Source organism: Tauraco erythrolophus, chromosome 3 (assembly GCF_009769465.1).
Source record: "Tauraco erythrolophus isolate bTauEry1 chromosome 3, bTauEry1.pri, whole genome shotgun sequence".
Lineage (NCBI taxonomy): Eukaryota > Metazoa > Chordata > Aves > Musophagiformes > Musophagidae > Tauraco > Tauraco erythrolophus.
In genome coordinates, this window is record NC_141467.1 from 87,829,664 (window position 1) to 87,850,946 (window position 21,283).

The 21,283-nt window shown below is 36.6% G+C and overlaps 1 protein-coding gene across 4 annotated transcripts in view; it reads right to left on the reverse strand.

Moving 5' to 3' along the window:
- The window catches only part of CSMD3 (CUB and Sushi multiple domains 3), a 737,988-nt gene that overhangs the window by 571,875 nt on the left and 144,830 nt on the right, over positions 1–21,283 (reverse strand). For 3 of the 4 annotated variants that reach the window (XM_086609528.1, XM_086609527.1, XM_086609526.1), the window contains exon 4: positions 1,032–1,226. In XM_086609528.1, coding sequence (XP_086465654.1) covers positions 1,032–1,226 — 195 coding nt within the window. Of the gene's footprint in view, positions 1–1,014; positions 1,227–21,283 lie in introns of all 4 variants that reach the window. The other variant, XM_086609525.1, reaches the window with a different exon arrangement.

The following is a 21,283-nucleotide window of genomic DNA, read 5'->3' on the forward strand; positions in this document are numbered from 1 at the left end:
ATATTATTAGTAATAATTTTGCATTTTCTTCATCATGATGAATAAACATATTAAACAGCTCTGACTCAAGAAAAGAAAACAATAGAATGGTATTTTCCATGATACACAATTTTGATATATAGCTACTCTTCTGTGATACTGGTTAACCAAGTTTTAACTCAATTGAATCTTTTTTTTTTATCAGAAATTTATCAGAATGCTAAGTTCACTTGGAAAGCCTTTGTAGTCCCTGCAAGACTGCATCAATTTTTTTAGAGAAATATAAATGTTACATTCCGTAAAGTTAACCCACGAATCCAGAAAAGGATCTCAAGCTTGCCTGACGTAACAGTGTTCCATCAAAATACTGCCTTTATTGTATTTGGTTGTGTATGGTTGTGATAATTTCTCTATTTCATCACTTTAGCTCCTTTCATTACACTGTACGTATTATTTCTCTCTAATAGTCTCAGAAAATTAGATTTATCCATAAAACAGGATTCCCTACTACTGCTATATTTCTAATGTGAGCAAGAGAAAAGGATTTAACCTACAAATTTTTTAGAATACAAGGGATATCCTATATAGAAATCTTCAGATATCAAAACTGACTAACAATGAGGGAAAGTCCCTCTAACTCAACTGTTTTAGTAGTTTCAAACTTCTATTTGCTCACTATCCAAGTTAATACTTGACAAAAAGTAAGTCCTTAGGAAGTATTAATGGATCTCAAATTTACATTCCTATAGGTGTAAACATGTTGAACACAGACATTCATATTCTACTTGTTACTAGGTTTCTAGTTCTTATTTCATTACATATATTTTAAAATAAATGAGAAATACAATTTTATTAGGATATTGAATTAAAAAATAGTAGGTGCATATGCTGAGATACATCATACATATGAGCAAGAGATCTAAATATTCAAAAAGGCTTTTCTTTCTTTAATCACAGTCTAAAAGTTGATAATTAAATCAGAGATTTAAAGTTTTTAATACTAATAAATATAATACATATATTCAATAACATTACTGCAGAATTTCTCTTACCTCTACAGATAGGAACGGGGAAGTCCCATGATGCCGTATTCACAGAGTTAGCTATGCAGGTAAGCTGAGGGTGGCCATCCAAAATATATCCAGTTACACAGCTGTATCGGATTTTGTCACCAACATCAAATCTTGTACCGTACAAGATACCCTTTGGTGGAACTCCTGGATTGCCACAGGAACTACTCTGTAATTCTGGAGAAGACATATTTTATTACTTATGATGATTTTATAAATCAACACTGCATTTTGCTGAAGAATATAGGACACAAATTATGGCAACTTTGGATAGGTAGTGTGCTTTCATGGATATTATACACCACTTAACACGGAAAATCCATTACTGACTTAGTCTATTAAGTATCTGCTTCTGTACCCACATATCAAAAAGTAGAATATTACAATAAAAAGAGCAGCTACAGATATATTAATGTATTTTAATTAATTGATAGCAAAGAACTCATTACATAGGAGAGGAAACAAAGGAACTTGATATATTTCTGACTTTGAAGTCATTCAAATTCAAAACAATAAACAAAACTGTAATACAGACATAAAAGAACAGCAGATTTGAATTAACCAAAATTTAGAAGAACAAATAAAAGTACTCGAGCTAGAACACTAGGAGAAGGTTTAACAAACATAAGCCTGAGCATGATCAGGAAGTGTTAAATGATTTAATAGATTTTAGATAATGAGGCAAAAGTGAGGAGATATTTTGGGTAACTGATTTCTGAGCAAAGGATTTGTTAATTTAAACATGGAATACCACAGATCTGGGTGACTTCTACTCTAATGCAGAGCATTAAACCATTGAGAATCCAAAATAAGTCACAGCTCTGCTGTAAGTTTGATCTCTGAGGACATTCATTAGAGTTCAGTTTTACTAGGTGGTACTCACAGTCCAACTGTTTACCCTTTTGACTGATGTTTCAGCATCACAAATACCTTGATTACATTTCCCATCATTTACTGGCAAAGTCCTTTAGTTAACGGACATAAAAAGATAGATATCGTGCAAGTGTGAGCAAAAGAGGTTTCATAATCTTCTAAGCTTGTACCAAGTATACTTATCAGTCTACTGCTAACAGGGAAGAGGCAAATCAGGTAAATCTGTACTTGGAATCATAGCAAATTTCCCTAATTTACAAAGTAAGGAAACAAGATGGAAGTATTGTCTTAATTTATTTTCCTGAGTTCCATAACTAAATTATTATTCTGTATCCCTGATGTACTCATGAGTGTGTACACAACTGCACACACATAAGTATTAACATATTTAAATGTAGTATGGAAAAAATAATTCCAACTGTTACAGTAGGTTTCAATTAAAGAAAAATGGCATGAATGGTTATCAAAACAAGCAGTATGGCTCAGGAGATACATTACATTATCAAAATTTCATGCCAAGAACTAGGATATACTATTAGATTTCTGATACCAGCCATGAAACAAAACTATGCAACGGTCATTAAAAGGAATATTCCGGTATAGTCATATATATATGCTACATAGGTATACTGCAGTCACATATACGTTCAAAGAAATTTCTCTTAAACACATTAAAGTTTTTCGAGGCCACTCCAGTTATTATTTATCATCATAGCATGTCAAAATAGAGGTAAGAATATAATCCTGTGGATTTTGGTTATAAATCGTATTATTTTAACTTGAAAACTCTGCCTGTACACAGTGTTTTTATTTTTAACTTCTCCAAGAAGATGAAATATTTCAGAGGCTTGTACTTTTTAGTGCCTTGTAGAAAGGTCTCAAAAAAATTCTGTGTCCTTTGGAATGAAGAGTATAAAGATTAGCGATGCCTTTAATAGTCACTGCCTAAATGCTTACCCTAGTCTTACTGCTGTCTCATTGAGAATTACCCACAGAAGGCAGTATATTCTCATGAAATTACATTATATTTTAAAGCATTAATTAAAAATCACCCTCCTTCTAAAATAAAACTCATTTTCCAGTTGCAATACTTGGCATTTTCAATTAACTTTATAATATTATGAAAGTGGATAGTGAGTATGTTACTACTTCTAACCCTTCAAGTCATTGTATTCCTGATTTTAGATAATAAAGTAGAAAATAAATGGCACAATTTAAAATACATTCGTTTCTTCTGTGAATATTTTCATTTTGAACATACACAAGTGCATTATTTTGAAGAGGGGTATGTAATTCACCAAGTAACTGCACTAGTCTTCTTGGATAGGTAGAATCTATTTTCAACTGAATGTGACACTGTGCTACCAACTCAGTGCCATTTAATGCTACGGGTTGTTACCTTGAGATTGTCATCTGTCAGGGAACAGGGGAGTTGCCAAACTAGATTGCAATTTTTGTTCAGATCTGCACAGATTCTTCACTCCAGTGACATTCTGATATTCAGTAATGATATGAAGCGTGGAAAAGTATTTCGTATAAAATTTGCCATATTGTAATTTGGTTGAACTTCTCCTTGTTCATGTACTCTGAAAATAAGTGTAATTGAATTTTTACACCATCCTACTTCGTTACATTTTTATTATGTATTATTGCTCATCTCCTTTTTAAAGCAAGTTGTCCCAATTGTTTCAATCTCTCTTCAAGTAAGAATTATTTTTGTCCTAGATTTAATTGTCAGTTATCTCTGAAATCATGTGCATCGTTTGTTTGCGCAAAACCAGAAGGCTTTTTTAATCAATATTCCACCTGTAAGTGAGGTACATATGAACCTATTTGGTCTCTATTTTTTTTACATGATGATAAAACACCAAGATCAAAATACCCCCCAATGCTTTTCAGTAAGTTTCTATCTCATTAATTCCTATTAATGTCAATGGAAATTCTATTCAAAAGCTGTGGATAAAATACGCCTCAGAGACTTCTGCATAGCAAGAATGGACATACTCCTTTAAAGAGTTTAATTACCAGAAATTCAGTCTCTTCTAAATAATAGTTAATAAGCCATTCAAATTAAATCATGTTAAATATAATTTCTTTGTGATAATACTGTCAAAAACAAGGCTGGCAGAGGTTGAGACTCTCTTTCTTAGCATTCACTCAAGGAGAAACAAGTCATAACCAGATATGGAAATTTCAAATTTACTTCCTTTTTGCTCAGATTTTAAATCAGGAATTTTTTCTTTTATATTATTCGTAAAATCAAGCGTAGCACCTGTCCTTCCTAAATTGTTTAAGCATGAAATTTTATCATTTTATGTCTAAATATCCAGAAAAGTAATTGCAAATATTCCAGTAAAAAGCTCATTTGTCATATCATTGCATTGCATTCAGCTCAGTGGAAATTATTTGTATTTTCTCTACTGAAGATTAATGTTCTTCACACACTAAATCTGATATTAGAGACTTAAGAACACAAAGAATTTTGTCTTTTCTTAAGAGTTGATCCATATCTTTATCCCAGTTTTTGTTCACAGCTATTACAAATCATTATTATCCCATTTTTCCCACTTTACAGTGAGAAACACTGTCATTATCAAATGCATATATCTTCATTTGTACTCACCCATTGAAAAACTTATGAAATATCCCAACAGAGGCTAATATTTGCTTGCCTCGGTTTGGAAAGACAGGGGTCTGCTAAGGAAGGCAGGAGCCTCCCTTGAAATGGAAAATGTAAACCCCCTCTCTCCAAATTACTAGAATTTTGAAATAAAGGGGCTCTCAGGCAAAGATATGGGAGTAGGAATAACAGTTCTTTACTAGGAAAATTAAAGAGAAGGAAAAAAAAAAAAAAAACCACAAATGCAATAGTACACAAATGTAATAGTACACAAAAAAAAACACTGACAGAGTCAGAATAGGACCTGACACCCCGCTGGTCAGGGCGCTGGCAGCAGCCCGATCGGATGGTGGCTGCAGTCCCTCCGGGAACGGCAGCCGTGGCTCCGCGGAAGCAGCGATCCCGCAGAAGGGCGCGGGCCTTCTCCGAAGGGCCGGCGGTGCTGCAGATGGGCCCGGTCTTCCTCCGGGAACCCGGCGGAGAAGACAAAGCTGCTCCTCTGGGAATCCAGTGGAGGAGAAAAGCTGCTCCTCTGCAGTGCCAATGCCGACCGACCCAGGCCTCCCGGGTCTGGGAGGAAGGCACACAGCGGGCCTCGAGTGGCTGCGCTGTGCCAACCAGTCACCAAGCCCCGAGAAGTGCCCGTCTCCCCCGGTGACTCCAAGAGAGCCCGAACGACCGACTGACCGACCGACCGACCGACCGCCGCCGCTTTCCCAGGCGCAGTCGCGAGGCGCCCCCTCCCCTCCCGGCTGGAGCATCTCACCGTGGGGCCGATGTTGTTCTGTGAGTCTGGCCGCAGATCCTTGATTGCCCATCAAACAGAGATAGCTCCTGGAGGGAGTTATCCATGAGTCATGCGGCAAGGCATTGATGGGCCCATTAACAGAAGATAGTCTGGAAGGAGGAGGCGAGGAAAACACTGCCCCACCTGGTCTCAACAGCTCGTGAAGATGATGATAGAATACATACCTTTGGGCACATCTTACATTGTAACCTAGGACATTGTTTCATTTATTACTTTCGAAATCGAATACTCTTAGTATCTCTTCATTGTCGATTTGAATATCTCCTTGTATTACTGCATGGCACTAGTCCTAGATTGCTTGTTCACTTGTGTCTTCTATTCCAAACAGTAATTCCTTTGCCAGACAAACCTGAGTATTGTCCAGGGAATATGTCATTCTAGGGAGGACACCAGTTTTCTTTTGAAACAGATCTTGGTGTAACTGGAAATACTAGAACGTGGAGAACACGGCTGTGCACCGATATCCCTTGGAAAAGCAACACATATGTAGACTGTCTTATTTACAAGGGAGAATGTTTTGGCATTGGAAGACTCAAGACTGATTTCAAAAGTGCTGCATGTAGTATGTGTGTGGATATAACGAATGCTATACATTCAAAGGGTCTCAAATATTAGGAAAGATGATACATTTGTAACAATATGAAGAGGCCTGAAATTCAGTTGTCCAAAATCTACCTCTAACAAATCTTGTAGTGATTTATTTTAGTTGCACATAGTTTTCCAAATGTTTTATAAACTAAAAAGGATAACTTAGATACATAGTTTCAACCTCATAATATTTTGGTTTTTTCCTCAGAAGGTATATTTTGCTTACTTCCTTTTCTGTTCTGTCCTCATTCACATCGTTCTGAATATATCAGAATCATGGTCTGCATTTAGATGTAAAATGGACTAGAAGAATTAAGTGATGAGTATAGAAGTGTCATTGCCTTCTTACATGCATATTGAAATATACATATATATACCTGTCCAACTTGAGTTTACAGAGTGAGAGAAACCACAATCAAAATTTGGAGTAGGCAATATCAGTGCAGTGAAGGAAAAAATGAAAAACTTCCTGTGCAATTTAACTGCACAAATATGTATGGATTAGAGAGCAAAGAAAGAAACATTATAAGTGAATAGTTTGAAAGATCTATCATGAGCAATACAGATTTATTAAAACAGAGATTAAATTAAAAAATCCCCTCCCCTAAAATCCAGGTCTCTCATTTCTTGTAATTCAACAATAAAAGTGGTTATTCCTTGATTCCAACAGATGTCTCACCTCAAGACACAACTGCAGAATGAAGAGTCACTATTCTGTAATTCACATTTATTTACAGCAGTAATAGAACTAACAGTTTGTCTATCAACCAAACCTCTCTGAAGTTTTTCTTCTGCTTTCTGCATTTTATTTGGGTCAGTCAGAAGAGATTATATATATATATATTATTTTATTATATAAAAAAATCAAACATGTTTTTCCTTCTCTTTTCTTAATTGTTCTTTCTTGATAGAATATCTTTGTAATAGTAACCTCACTGAGGGTCTCTACTGTTCGCTGAAGATAATACAGTTAATTGCATTGCATAGTTTCTTACCTATTTTTTAATGCATGACATCATTTTGCTTTTTCTTCCCTTTGAAATGATTTTCACGTCAAAAAATGACAGAGGAACTTGATTATCTGAAGTAAAGCCATTGTTTAGTATAAGGGTGTCTTTTAAAACTGTGTCCTGAGGGAACTTTAAACGTAGATTTTTATACTGTTTGATTTTGGCTCTGAGTACATTGAAACAATCACTGCATTTGCCTTCTTCGTAGGTAACACAAGAAAGTTTCCATTTACAACAGTAAGTTGATATGCTATTTTTATAGGAACAAACCTGCTTCAGCATTAAGTAAATTACAGCTGCATTAATTTAATTCTTCTACAAGCAAGAGAACAACAGCAACAAGAAGTAGAGCAAAAAACCCTCCAGTAGATGTGAAGGAAACAAGTGTAGTACTGTAGGAACATTGGTACAGTCAGCATGACAAATGTAATACAAGAAATGTTCCAGAGTTTGCAATACATTCCCTTCACTTGCAATGAATACACTGTTGGGAATATCTGTTGAAATCAGCCAAAGACACAGAACAGCACTAGAGAGCTGAAAGACCATCCAAAAAGACAATGGCAGTCACTCATTCTACCGTATGACAGCATAATCCAGCACCAAATGAAATCAACAGAAGATGACTATAAGCTTCAGTAGATACAGTTTAATTTGACATTTCCCCATCAGACACATTTCTAAAGTATTACCTGAAGGGAATGACAAACAGGTAAAGACAAGGTAGTTATCCCGGAGAGCTGTACAGTTAACAGCACTAGCCGCCCTTATTTGCATTTACCAAATTCCACTTGACTTTGATTAAAGCTTTATCTGCAGTAAATTCCTGTGCATCTACTGAGGGCACCAGTTAACCTCTGAGTATGGCTGGAAGGTAAATTCACATAGTTCATGGACTGAGAAAGACCATTGGAGACTACATGACGTTTTGAAATGGGTGTAGAGCTGTTAGTGTGGCAGAGATTGCTCCATCCACACTGTTCTGAGAGTATTCAACCACACCAGCACAGTCCAAAGCCCGAGGTACTGTATCTGCCACATGCAGTGGTTGTTCAGCTTCCCAGGTGGATGAAGCCCAAACAGATGCAGCCCGCCTGCCTGCCTGCTGCCTTGGTATGTCCATATACGAGTCATAATAGGATTGTTCTGTTTGTTCTGCAGTGATTCCAAGCACTTTTTTGGCATAGCTGTATTCTGTAGGCAGCTGGGAAGAGGCTGTTGTAATTAGAGAGCAAAGACTATTTCAGAGCCCAGGACAATCTAAAACAAAAAATAGTCCTAAAACCTGTATCGTATCGCTATTCCTTTGCAATACGTATTTCTTACTACGCCTTTTAGAGTTAAACAGAAGAATTTCATCTTCAATTTCTGAATTGTTATGGTAAGAAATATCTCATAATATTATTTATTTTCATTACACTGATGCCTCAATGCCTCACCTTATTTCACCTTATGCTAGGTACTTTATAAATGTTGCATTATTCTTCCTGTCCTTATCTGGACAATTTATAATAATCAAAACATAAAAAGCTAACTGAATTTAGGAAAAGGCAGTTTACCCACTGAAAGAGGATGCCATAGCATGAGCAAGTTGTGTAGTATCACATAAACAGTGTCTCCACACAAATTTCGTAGACAAGAATAGATACATATGCCAAATAAATTTCATTAATTTTATATATGTGATATAGTGTCATATCTAGATTACTACTACTGAAGTTAGAGTTCCATTTTGCAAGATGTAACACAAATATTAAGAAGATATAGTTTTTATATTCAAGATGATAGAAATACTGAAAGCAGAGAACAGAATGAAATAAAACACATTATGCGGAAAAGTACTGGGACTTCCTTAAGGAGACTTAAGAAATGTAAGAGTTGACACCTGAGCATTGATAGGCATTACTAATTAGTGAATTGACACTTAAAGTCTTATAAAGGCTAATCCGAAAGATTTATGGTTTAAATGATTATAAAATAGAAACTAGAAAGTCCTAAAAAGAAAGTATGCAACGTCTCTTCCAGCTTCCTATTGGCAAAGGTCATCTGAACTGACCAGTATATAGTCTTGAGGATACACAAATGTGGCTAATCAACCATGCCTCATGTCTGACTTATTAGCCAAGGTCTCTCTGCCATAGGCCTTCTTCGCAAATTGTGTCTTAACATTGCAGGCAGCAAACTTCTGGTATGTTGAACTTTTCAACTTGGTTGGGTTTTTTTGTTAAAAAAAAAAAGAAAAATTATTTCTGCTACAGTGAATCACTGGAATTTAAAGTACAAAATGTGGATACGGGATGTGTCATGGACATATCATTAGAGAGTGGTATAAAAATGCACAAAGAAAATCAGATTTCTCCTCACGAAAGGGACTTTTAAACATGAGAACTGGGCACTAGGTGGCACCTGGAACATTCAGAGCTGTTGTATGACCTGGCAGAGTAACAAACATTTCCTTCTGTATATGTCAGTGGTAACACACAGTTCCTATTTTTTTATATATGTTACATATGCTTGGTGTATGTATGTGTTGGTATATATATGTTTATAGAATTACTAGTAGGAAACACTGTAGTGCCCTGTTAGAAGTACAAATGTTTGATGCAATTGGGTCACTTCACTGACTGCCTCCTTCTTTTTCTCAAAGGATGTACTGTCCATTACAGTGAAATTTCAGTCTAGTTTCCTCCATTACTGCTGGTATGAAGGATTCCTTAACAACATTATTTATGGAAAACATGTTTACGAAGTTAGAGATATATCTCTGTGCTTGTTTTCTAAATGTTTCTGGTTTAGCTATTTTTACAAAATAAGGTGAGTATTAATTGTTTAATTTTGAAACTTTCATGATTTAGAATTTTCCTTTAGAAGATTGAATTGTTATTCCCTCCAAAATCTATATTATAGTTGTTTTTCTGGCACCGCCATTTCTTGATAGAATTAATGTCTTTAATTAATGTCTTTACTGTGTTTCATGGCAAACGGTCATAATCAGCCTTCTGGGATGTCATGAGGACATTACCAAACTTTTCAGAGGTCTTTTTTGTATTTCATAGTGAATCTCAATTGACAGGTTGAGACTACTGCTGAATAAGTAGCGGTCAGGCAGTGCCTTTGTTTAGTCGAGACTAGATTGCTGTAATTACTTTTCTGAATGTTCTTATTCTATCCTTTCAACAAAACATCTTCTTTAGAAAACAAAGTCTTTACCTTTTTATGTGTCTCAAGGTCTAAGCACATCAGGTGAAATTTAAAATCCTTAGTACAAGCTTCTTTTTAAAGTATTTTCATAAATACTTCATGATGCACCAGTACATCTTTCAAACTATGTATGGATATGATAGAGCTTATTCAGTTAGCCATGTTTTATTATATTGCATAGCTGTCATCAATATGTATTCATAATCTCAAGAGCATAAATTTGTGGTAACGTGTAAATAAATATAAAGTAAATATATTCTCAAATACCATATGTCTTATTGGGAATCAGAGTATTTTTATCAAAATGCTGAAATAAAATCTCCATTCCATATCAGAATAGAAGTGTAATCCTTTCTCTTTACATCGAACTGTATTCAAGGATCCTGCATTTGGAATATAGCTGAAAATGCTGCTGATATATTAAGCAAGAGAAAGTTTATAATTAGAAGTGTACAACTAATAGTAGTAAAACTGTTTTGTTTTGCTATTTTTTCTCACTGTTTATGACATGATTTAGAAATAAATTAAAAATGCAGATCTTGCATAATAAAGTGCTATTCTCAGAGTCATTTTTCTAACCACAATCGTATTTCTAAAATCTGAAGCAGATGGTTACCTCATAAAGTCCTTTTTATTAGAAAAGGTCTCTTTGGTTAATGTTCATCTCAGGCATAATATGAATTTTTCATTAAAAATGTCCAGACATGAGAAAATTTGAAAATACTGGGTCAAGGATACATGCATGATTCTGCTTTTAATGGTACTTACACTGATAATTTCACAGTGCTGAATTGCATTATGGCCTAATGACTCTACTGCATAAGGTGAAATAATACAACATTACTGATCTTGTCCAAATTACTTACATGATGATTCATTAACCAGGAAAGACAGTGTGATCAAATTAATGGATAATAATGTGAATAAATAAACATCTCCAACAGTCCGTTCATCAAAAGCAAGCATAAAACATTTGAATAACTTATAGTCCATAAAACTTTAGTTTATAACTCAGTGCTGAGCTGTGCACCTACAGTATTGTACCTTTTGAAACAGTCAGCTTTCCACATGAGAGGAGAAACACATTCTACTCCAAGCACAAAAACATTAAGTCTGCTTTTCCTATCTACTCCACCTTTTCTTTTCACTTTTAGTAAGAATTCCTAGATGTCCTTCTTTTTAGAAGTAGTTATCTGTAATTTGTATTCAACATTCTTTTATCACCTTCATTGCTTGGGCGTGTACATTTTTTTAAGAGAACATTTCTTGAGCCTCAAAGTTTGGGTGCTTTGCGTGCTTTGCCTTATGCTGGAGGCAAGTTCTCTGGCACATTTGGGAAAATATTTTCAGAATTCTCAAGCATGAAAGAACAGAAGTAATGTATTTTCTGATGAAAGATACGATTTCCTTATGCAGGAATGATTTAAAATGTCTGAAAAAAAAGAGCTTTCAAGCTGGTTATGTACCAACATTCTTCTGTAAGCAAGTATCACTTAACATAGGGGAAACTGCTTTATATAGGCTATTCCTTGTGGGGCTTGGTGAAAAGTGCTTAATTATAATTTTTTCCTTTCTAATCATGAAAAGGTAAATAACATAGTAATGCGCATGATTGACTACACTATTGCCTCTGGGCTACAGACTATTATGTTTGGGTTTTTTTTTCAGAGGTTTTAAAATCAGAAAGGGTTATTTGTAATTTCTAGTCTGAGTCCTGCAGAAGCAGAAATCAGTTTCCTCTGTTATTCCTGCCTCAAAATATGTTTACTGCGTAAGCAGTAAAACGTATTTAATCTTATTTTTTTTAAATACAGTGGTGGAGAGCATCTGCAAAGTAATTCATGCGACATAGGCATGTGTATGGATCGTCCGGCTCATAGATCTTAAACAAGCTTCAGCAATGTCCAGCACACAGGCGACTCCGTGCACAGACACGGGGCGGGGGGGTAGAAGCCACCCAGCCTTGCATCGCCTTGAAGCAGAGATGGCCCACCAGGAGCTGTGTAGATAGCTCAGCCCTGAGTTGTCTGAGTCCTAAACTAAACAAAGCAGTGCTGGGTTATTCAAAGAACCGAAACTTGGGTTGAGCTTTGAAATCCTCCAACAAAGAATATGCCCTGAGTCTCAATCCAACCATCATCCAGTTGCCCGAAATAAGATAGAGAGAAGCTGCAAGGTTCCCGTTTCAGTAACAACTTTGTGTGTTCAGACAATCGATAAGGGGAAACTCTCGCCACACCACCAAAGACACCCTCAGGCAGAGTACCTACACACTGCTATGTAAATCAGGGGATAAAAGCCCTGTGATTGGAGTTGGGAATCAGGAGTTGCTTCTCCAACTACACAGCTGGTCTGTGAGAAGATTCTTCCCCCCTTAGTCGGGACGCCGGCCAAGGTTAACTTCTCTGGGACTGAGAGCCCTTAGCTGGAGGGGTAAGTGAACATTTAGCATGCTTTAAGTCTGCTGCGCTTGTCTGTTGTCTCTCTTGTGTGTGTAACAGCACATTCTGTGACTCTATTGTGGGTTGTAATAGTGTACTGTAATAGTGTATTTTTTGTTTTTAAATTGTGCATTCCTCCAGTGTATCTTTAAACCTGCAATAGCCACGTATTGAATCTGCAAGTGTAGTTGAAGTAAATTGTTAGCTGGAACCTTACAGTTAAATCTGTAAGCGCAGTTCAAATAAATTGTTTGCTTGAACCTTGTAGCAGAGTGTCTTTTTGACACAGCATATTAACTTTCTTCCTTCAAAGTGTCCCTTTTTAGCCAATATAAGCTTGAACTCGTAGAGTCAACCTTTCCTCAAATAATGTTGGCAGCCAGAATAACAACCACTTTTATCCCCATCCCTTTGGGTTACTTGCTGTGGGTCAGTCCTCTTGACTAATCTGTTATTAGAATGAGTAGAAATGGTCATAATTTGAGGGGAGAGAAAAATTTATTAAAATAACTCAAAATAATTACTGAATTAACTTCTCATTAAACATCTGTGTAGGCCTCTGGTTCTCTGGCTATTTCTGCATGACAGGTTAATACCAAAACAGTCATGCCAGTCACGTTTCTGAACTTGTATTTCTATACTCAAAAATAACTTGACCAACACCCCTTCAGCTTACACATTTAAATGCTTCCAATATTCTCTGCTTTTATTAAGAAAAAGAAAAATGTTCTAGGCAAAGATAAGTTTAATAGCCTACTGCAGTGCTGTAAAAATCACTGTTTGTCAGGGCATATGAAGTGTTCGTTGCAGTGCTAGAACTCACTGAAAGATCATATATCTTATAGAGATCTTTGCAAAACTTCTTTAAAGAGTGACAGATTGGTATGTTAGAACACCTAAACAGTGTCAAAGAAATATATGTTATACAAGTAGGCTGTTAGCACAGTGTGAAATGGTAAGGAATATGCAGAAATGTACCCTCAAGTCTGTATCTGCTGTGTTCAATCATGCAATACGGAATTCTACTTTAACGTATAAGGATGTAAAAAGAAGTATAAATGTCAATTAATGGACCAAAAAAATATTTTCAGCACTAATTTTCCAATTTTGGTGGAAAGGTGTTAACGAACTGATGAACATTTCAATTTGATTTCCCCTCCTTTTTCACCTGCAAAATAGAGATGAACAAGAAAAATGAGAAGAAAGATTTGTTTTTAACTTCGTTTCTCAACAAGTTTAGAAAGATGTGTTTTCACTCAGGGAAAAAGTCTATTTTCATCAGACATGTTTGTAACAATTGGAGCACTTTTGCAATTAGCGTTAGCTTGGTTATCAGACGTTTACTGTATTGGCTAAATGTAAATAGACAGCTGTAAGGTAAAAAAAAGATGGAGTAAGGGCAAGGAAATTTATGGCTGTTCAGACTTCTTAGTTTGGGTCTCAGCAATCTTAATGCTCAACCAGCATTCAGTTGTGATAATTTTGGCAGTGAAATTTCTAGATTTTAATGATGGCTCAACTAACCGATACGTATCAGTATAAGAGCATCTGAAAATCCTGAAAAACTTTTCTTCTTTATCAATTATACTTGATCATATACTAACTCTCCTTAGCAGCTGTTTCATGAAGGATGATATTATTGGCATTGCTACATTATTAAGTAAAACCTTGTCCTCCAATATTACAATTTACAGGATTACTTAGTTATTAAAACCTTTGAGTTGTTTAATTGTTTGATATGTGAATAGATACTGACGCTCCAGATGATTAAGGATATATCATTCTTGATGATGAAGATTATTATGGTTGAATAAGGAAATAAAATTTTTGATAATTATCATTTCCTGTATTTTTATGTATTTGTTTACAAGGGATTTATTTAGATACTTATTTTAAACATAAACATAAGAGAAAATGTCTCAGAGTAGTTTGTTTTCTGACAATAGACAAGTCAAACGTACATTTGGTTATGCAAAGCCAAACTTTGGTATAATCATTTGTCTTGGAAAAGTATATTCATTTCTCTGCACTATGCTCTACTTCAGCCTTTATTGAGATCAGTCTGGTCATGGTGATAAAAGTGGAAAACAATCCACAGAACCTCTCAACAATTTGACTGCATCATCAACTACATGAAGTTCTGCTTGCTCTTCAAAAGTCAGTGCTGGTTTCAGCATTACAGTCCTCTGGCTCACAGCCAGAACTCAAATTCCAAGTATCAGCAGTGTCCAGAAATGTCAGTTATTTTTCATACCTACAACTATTTTCAGTTTGTACATGTCAGAGTGTCAAACGACACTGACGTGGCCTTTTTCACCTCAGAATAGAACGAAAGGGTAAGTTTTTAACAACAGGTTAGAAATGGATGTCAAGGCAGCTTCAAATACACAGCAATCCACATATCAAGTTCAAGAAATGAAATGACATCATTCAATTCCTAGTAAAATCCTTTCCTAAATGCCACTCACTCCTGATTGATACTGGATCCGTTCTATACGTTTTAGTCCTGGCAAATACTGGATTCATTTGAAAGACCTGTTGATAACTGCACCATCTTAATATAATTAATATCTTTTTCATATTTCTATCATTTAAAATTCTTAAATTAATTGGATCCTGGTTGCTTCCAGTTTAAGAAAGAATGTTTTCATTTAAACATCTCCCTACCATTAATGACTGGAGTATACATACATAGTATGTGGAGTATACAACAGACATACTTCACAACACAAGCTTTCCTTTTGAACATTAACTACCTATAGCTTTTTTCCAACATGATATCTTCTCTTTTGGTTATCTGTTTTCTGCTGTGAAAACCACACTAGCTTCAGGTCATTTTAGTTGCATCATTAGATGCAACTGACATCATCTACCTGAACTTATCCAAAGCATTTGATACTGTCCCACACGACATCCTTGTCTCTAAACTGGAAAGACATGGGTTTGATGGATGGACCACTTGGTGGATAAGGAACTGGCTGGATGGTTGCACTCAAAGAGTTGTGGTAAAGGGTTCAATGTCCATGTGGAGGCCTGTGACGAGTGGTGTCCCTCAGGGGTCAGTACTGGGACCAGTGCTATTTAAGATCTTTGTTGGAGACATGGACAGTGGGATCGAGTGCACCCTCAGCAAGTTTGCTGATGATACCAAGTTGTGTGGTGTTGTGGACACGCTGGAGGGAAGGGATGCCATCCAGAGGGACCTTGACAGGCTGGAAAGGTGGGCCTGTGAGAACCTCATGAAGTTCAACAAGGCCAAGTGCAATGTCTTGCACATGGGTTGGGGTAATCCCAAGCACAAGTACAGGCTGGACGGAGAATGGATTGAGAGCAGCCCTGAGGAAAAGGACTTGGGAGTGCTGGTGGATGAGAAGCTCAACATGAGCCGGCAATGTGCGCTGGCAGCCCAGAAAGCCAACCGTATCCTGGGCTGCATCAAAAGAAGCGTGGCCAGCAGGTCGAGGGAAGTGATTCTGCCCTTCTACTCAGCTCTCGTGAGACCCCACCTGGAATACTGTGTTCAGCTCTGGAGTCCCCAACACAAGAAGGACATGGAGCTGCTGGAACGAGTCCAGAGGAGGGCCACGAAGATGATCCGAGGGCTGGAGCACCTCTGCTGTGAAGACAGGCCGAGAGAGTTGGGGCTGTTCAGCCTGGAGAAGAGAAGGCTCCAGGGTGATCTTATAGCAGCTTTCCAGTACCTAAAGGGGGCCTACAGGAAAACTGGAGAGGGACTTTTTACAAGGGCATGTAGTGATAGGACAAGGGGCAATGGATTTAAACTGAAAGAGGGCAGATTTTGATTAGATATAAGGAAGAAATTTTTTACATTGAGGTTGGTGAGGCAGTGGAACAGGTTGCCCAGAGAAGTTGTGGATGCCCCATCCCTGGAAGTGTTCAAGGCCAGGTTGGATGAGGCTTTGGGCAACCTGGTGTAGTGCAGGATTTCTCTGCCCATGGCAGGGGAGTTGGAACTAGATGACCTTTAAGGTCCCTTCCAACCCTAACCATTCTATGATTCTATGATTTTAGATTATCTGAATCAACAGTTTCCAAGACACAGTAGAAGATGGTGACACAATTACCAGCATGCCTGGAGTGCTCACGAAGTGGATTTTTTTCTGAAAGATCTTTCATATCTAAATTTCTCAAGGAGGGTGCTGCTTATTTTATGACTGGTTAAGATCTGTAGTGTTAATTGTAAAGTACATAGATGACAGGCATGACTCACCTGTCTTTGAAACTGTGGCAGATGATATTTTACTATCTTATGATTTTATGGGTGGTAACCAAAATTGCTGAAGGAAAAGTAAAATTCTTATTCAGTTACAAATTTTACACATTAGGTATTAATTTCATAATTTTCAAGAAGACAAAAAATAAAATTATGAAATAAGAAATTATTTTTAAGCTACATGAAGTACAAAGACCTTGTGACTGACAGGGAAAAATAAAATTTTCAAGACAGTTTGTCAAAAGTAGCTTCATATTCCATTCCTTCTCATTTTACCAATCCTTTTCCAGCTTTTGTAAGAAACAAGAATGAGTTTCTGCAACTGCATCCTCCTTTAAGGCAGAAGTATCACCTCACGGTCGGAACATGTCTAGTCCTTGCACTGTGTGATGGCTGCTCTGGAAAAATGTGTCTTTCACTCGGTGTCAGCAGCAGAATCCTTGGGACCAGAGGAGAGACAGGTCTCCTCATCTCAGTCCCAGTGTTTGGTCTCACTCAGCTCTGGGAAGCGGTGAGAAGCCTTTATCATAAAAGCATAGGGGTTTCATTCTTGTTTGGTAACAGCAGGATATCTCCTGCAGGTGACATGGGCCTTTTCATAACCACAGTCTCTGGGAGGTTAAAGCATTTCCCTGTTTCCTAGATAGTCTCACTAAGCCTGAGCTGTTCATAGTTTTTCATAGTTAGACAAGGTAATAAGCGCAAGCATTACCTTGTCAAATTTTCAAGATCATCCCTAAAAGTGTGCAAAGCATATAAAACATATAATAGGCTTTCAGACAGGAAGAAAAAACTTTCTTAAAAAAATTTTAAAAATTGGAAAATGAAAAAATTCAATTTCAACTTAAGATTTAACATTATAAAAATGGAAAATATTAGATACCTTTATTAAATACATCTAAATGTGTTAAGTAATCCATCGTGCAATATTTTGAAGAAAAGCTATTCCTCAAGATAAGTATTAGATACAAACACTACAAATAACCTGAAAAAATTTTTTAAAAATCAGCTTCAAAAGTAGTTCTGAAAAAGCATACCATGAAGTGAAAAGTTGTGATGCACATCATGGCAAGTAGATTCAGTTAATCATTAAAATATATCATGTGCATGAAATATATTCAGATAAGAGTCTGTATCGTTAATTAACTTTATCAATATGTGCTTCATGGACTGATATACGATTATCTCAAACTTTTTCATTAGATAAAACATTTCTTATCTATGACTTTGCCCATTTCTTAAATAGATTAATATTTTGATTAAAAGCAAACTATTTTGAGTTGATTTTCATTTGAAGAATGTTTACCTGGTAAAATTACTTAGCTCTTATTTTGTTAAAATTGCTTTGATATTTGTATTGGTAATTACATCTTCCTAGAATTCAGAGTTACTTTTTACTCAATTCAGAGTTTACTTGGGGTTTAGCCTAACTTTGCATTTTGACTTTCAATAGTCTTGCTTTCAAAAACTTGTATTTTAGTCAAAATTTTTGCTTTGTAATTCTGGAAATATCATGTGTGGTGCACCACTTATATACTGTTTTGGATTAAGGATTTGACTAAATGATTTTTCATGAAGCTTATATACCTTATTTTTTCCAGACTTCTCTGTTTCCAAAATGTTTTAACTTGGTGTGATAAAACATAGTATTTCAAATGCAGTACATTATCAGGACATTGGATCTTGGGTTAGGAAACTGATATCTTTCATTTCAAAATAGTCAGGAGACTAGATCACTCATATTGTAATTGGCCAAGATATTGGATATAATATTGGTATTGGCATGAAGGTGTCATTGAATTTTTAAAAGTTTCCTTGGAATTGGTTTTCTACTTCCATTTTCTTATAAAAAATTGTCATTGCTAGATTGCAACAATAATTTAGCAATGCCATAATTTAGTGCTATCTGTAAGGAAAAATTACTACTAAGGAGAATTATTGCAAAAATGTCTCCTAGAATCACAAAATCATTTAGGTTGAAAAAGACCTTTAAGATCATCTAATCCAACCATTAACCTAGCACTGCCAAGTCCACCACTAAACCATGTCCCTACAGCACCACATGTACACATCTTTTAAATACTCCCAGGGATGGTACCCTCCTCAACCTCTTCCCTGGACAACCTGTTCTAATGCTTGACAACACCTTCAGTGAAGAAGTTTTTCCTAGCATCCGATCTAAACCTCCCCAAGAGCAAGTTGAGGCCATTTCCTCTTGTCCTATCACTTGTTACCTGGGAGAAAAGATCGACACCCACTTCACCAACCTAGCAACAAGGGACACCACAGAGATTTTGCATGTAAATTAAGACATACAAAGGTTTGATGTTAGCTCTCTCACTATCATCAGCCACTTTATTAACTGCAACTTGCTATCCATCCTGCTGCTACAGACATGAGGGCTTCTACAGGCAACAGCAAAAGATTTTGAGGGCACAGTGTATTTTTCCTGATGTAGGGGCTATTTTGACGATAATATGCAAATAGTTCCATGTTCTAAGCATTTTAAATAGGATGCCAAATAGGATCACAGCAGAAGAGGGCCTGGTTGTGGGAGCAGCAGAACTGAAGCTCTTCAGTATATTACTATAGCCTGTCTGTCTTTCCATCTTTTTCTTTGATGTTAATTCAGGTTAGTTTTTTAATTAGCAGTTATTTCTACTAGGCAAAAAGTTCCTAAATTACTCTTGGAGTCACGAAAGGGGCACTCAGTGTCTAATTTCTCTAAATGCAGGAGTGAAAGAAGTGACAATTACTTCTTTCCTACAAGAAGCGGAGGAAGGATAAGTTCGTTATATTTGTCAATGGTTTATAATGTTTGCATGATGAAAAGTAATTTTGATGATGAGACAAATAACGGTGCCATGGCGTCCTAATGTGCAAACTGATACGGGGATAGGTATGGGAGTAGGCATAAGACTACATAAGACTATATTAGCTATTATTTCTATGGATAGGTATAAGAATAGGCATAAGACTCTGGGAAATACACAGCTCTGTGAAATAGCTCTGTGAATTGCTAGAAGTTATCAAATACTAATCCCTGCTTTGAAACACTAACTACCCGAAAAGAAGGACGGTAAGAGAGACAAAATAAATGATGGCAAGGTTGTAACTCGTGACCCATAGGGAGAAAAACAGACAAACAGGAGAGATAAGGACTAACGAGAACTAACATTTGTCTTCAAGCAATAACAAGTAGGAGACAACCAGGTGTCCACTCAAGGCCAGGGAAACGGTTTGGCTCTACAGGCCCAGCCAAAAAAGAGTTTTAGAGTTTTAGGGAAGAAGTGAAAACACACAGCGAGGAAGACCTACGGCCTTCATCCCAAAGACCCCTGTCCACGACCACCGAGAGGCGTGTCAAGGAGGAGCCTGAGGCGGATCCTGAGGCGGGGGCTATGGAAATGATCTCCTGGGAGAGACTGCCCTTTTGGGGAGGGAGTTATGAGTATGTCTGTATAAATACAAGAAAAACTGCTACGGCGGGTGTGCACGTTTGTGGTGGAGCGATGCCCCATGCACCCAGCGCTGCAATAAACATACCTACTTTACAACTTTCCAAGTTGTGGAGTCTGTTTCCGCACATCAGTTTTGGCGAGCCAGGCAGGAGACTCTCTGCTCGACTGTGGAACCGACTGCGGAGCGGACGCCCCTAGGCGCGCCCCGAGAACTTTCCTCGGAGGAGCCTCCTCTCCTCAGCCGATTACCCAGATTCTCTGTCTTTAATTTTTTCCTTCATTTTCTGCAATGCCAGAGACTTGCAATGTTAGTAATCATGCAGATCTTGATATATTTCGAGACACTGATTGTAATATGCTGCATAATATTAATATCATTCATAATGTTATACAGTAAAGCAAAGATCTCATCAATGCTGAAGTAAATTTGAAATAATGTGGATCTATTGATTTTAAATTAGGGCAATTGCTCCTGGGCATAGGTTAAATTAACACCAACAGCATCACTGACTCGTGAAATATTTTGCATTTATATCAGTTTTAAATTAAGCCAGATTTTGCCTGACATATTTTGTAGATTAAAAGGAGGTAATAGCTTAATATGATATTCAGTTATTTCTCTGAAGTTAGCATGTAATTTGCCCTTATCCCACTCATTTACCTCTTTCTGGTTCTACTTTGCTTCCTTTTATATGTCTGCTAGAACAGTCATCTCTTGAATGATGAGAAATCAGAGTCTAAGGTTAGAGGTGACATGTCACAAAAATCCTAAAACCTGGCGTTTTCAAACCTCAGATCAGCAGAGTGAAATGTATTTTAAGATGCCATCTGGTAGCTTTATATATAACAGCACAAATTTTGAAATTAAAGGGATTATTTATTAAACAATTATGGTTATCTCAAAGCATTATTCATTTACTAGTAGTGGTGATTTGCATGAAATGAAGATTATTAAGCAGCATTCAATGGATTTGTGACACCACACCAGCAATTGTTTG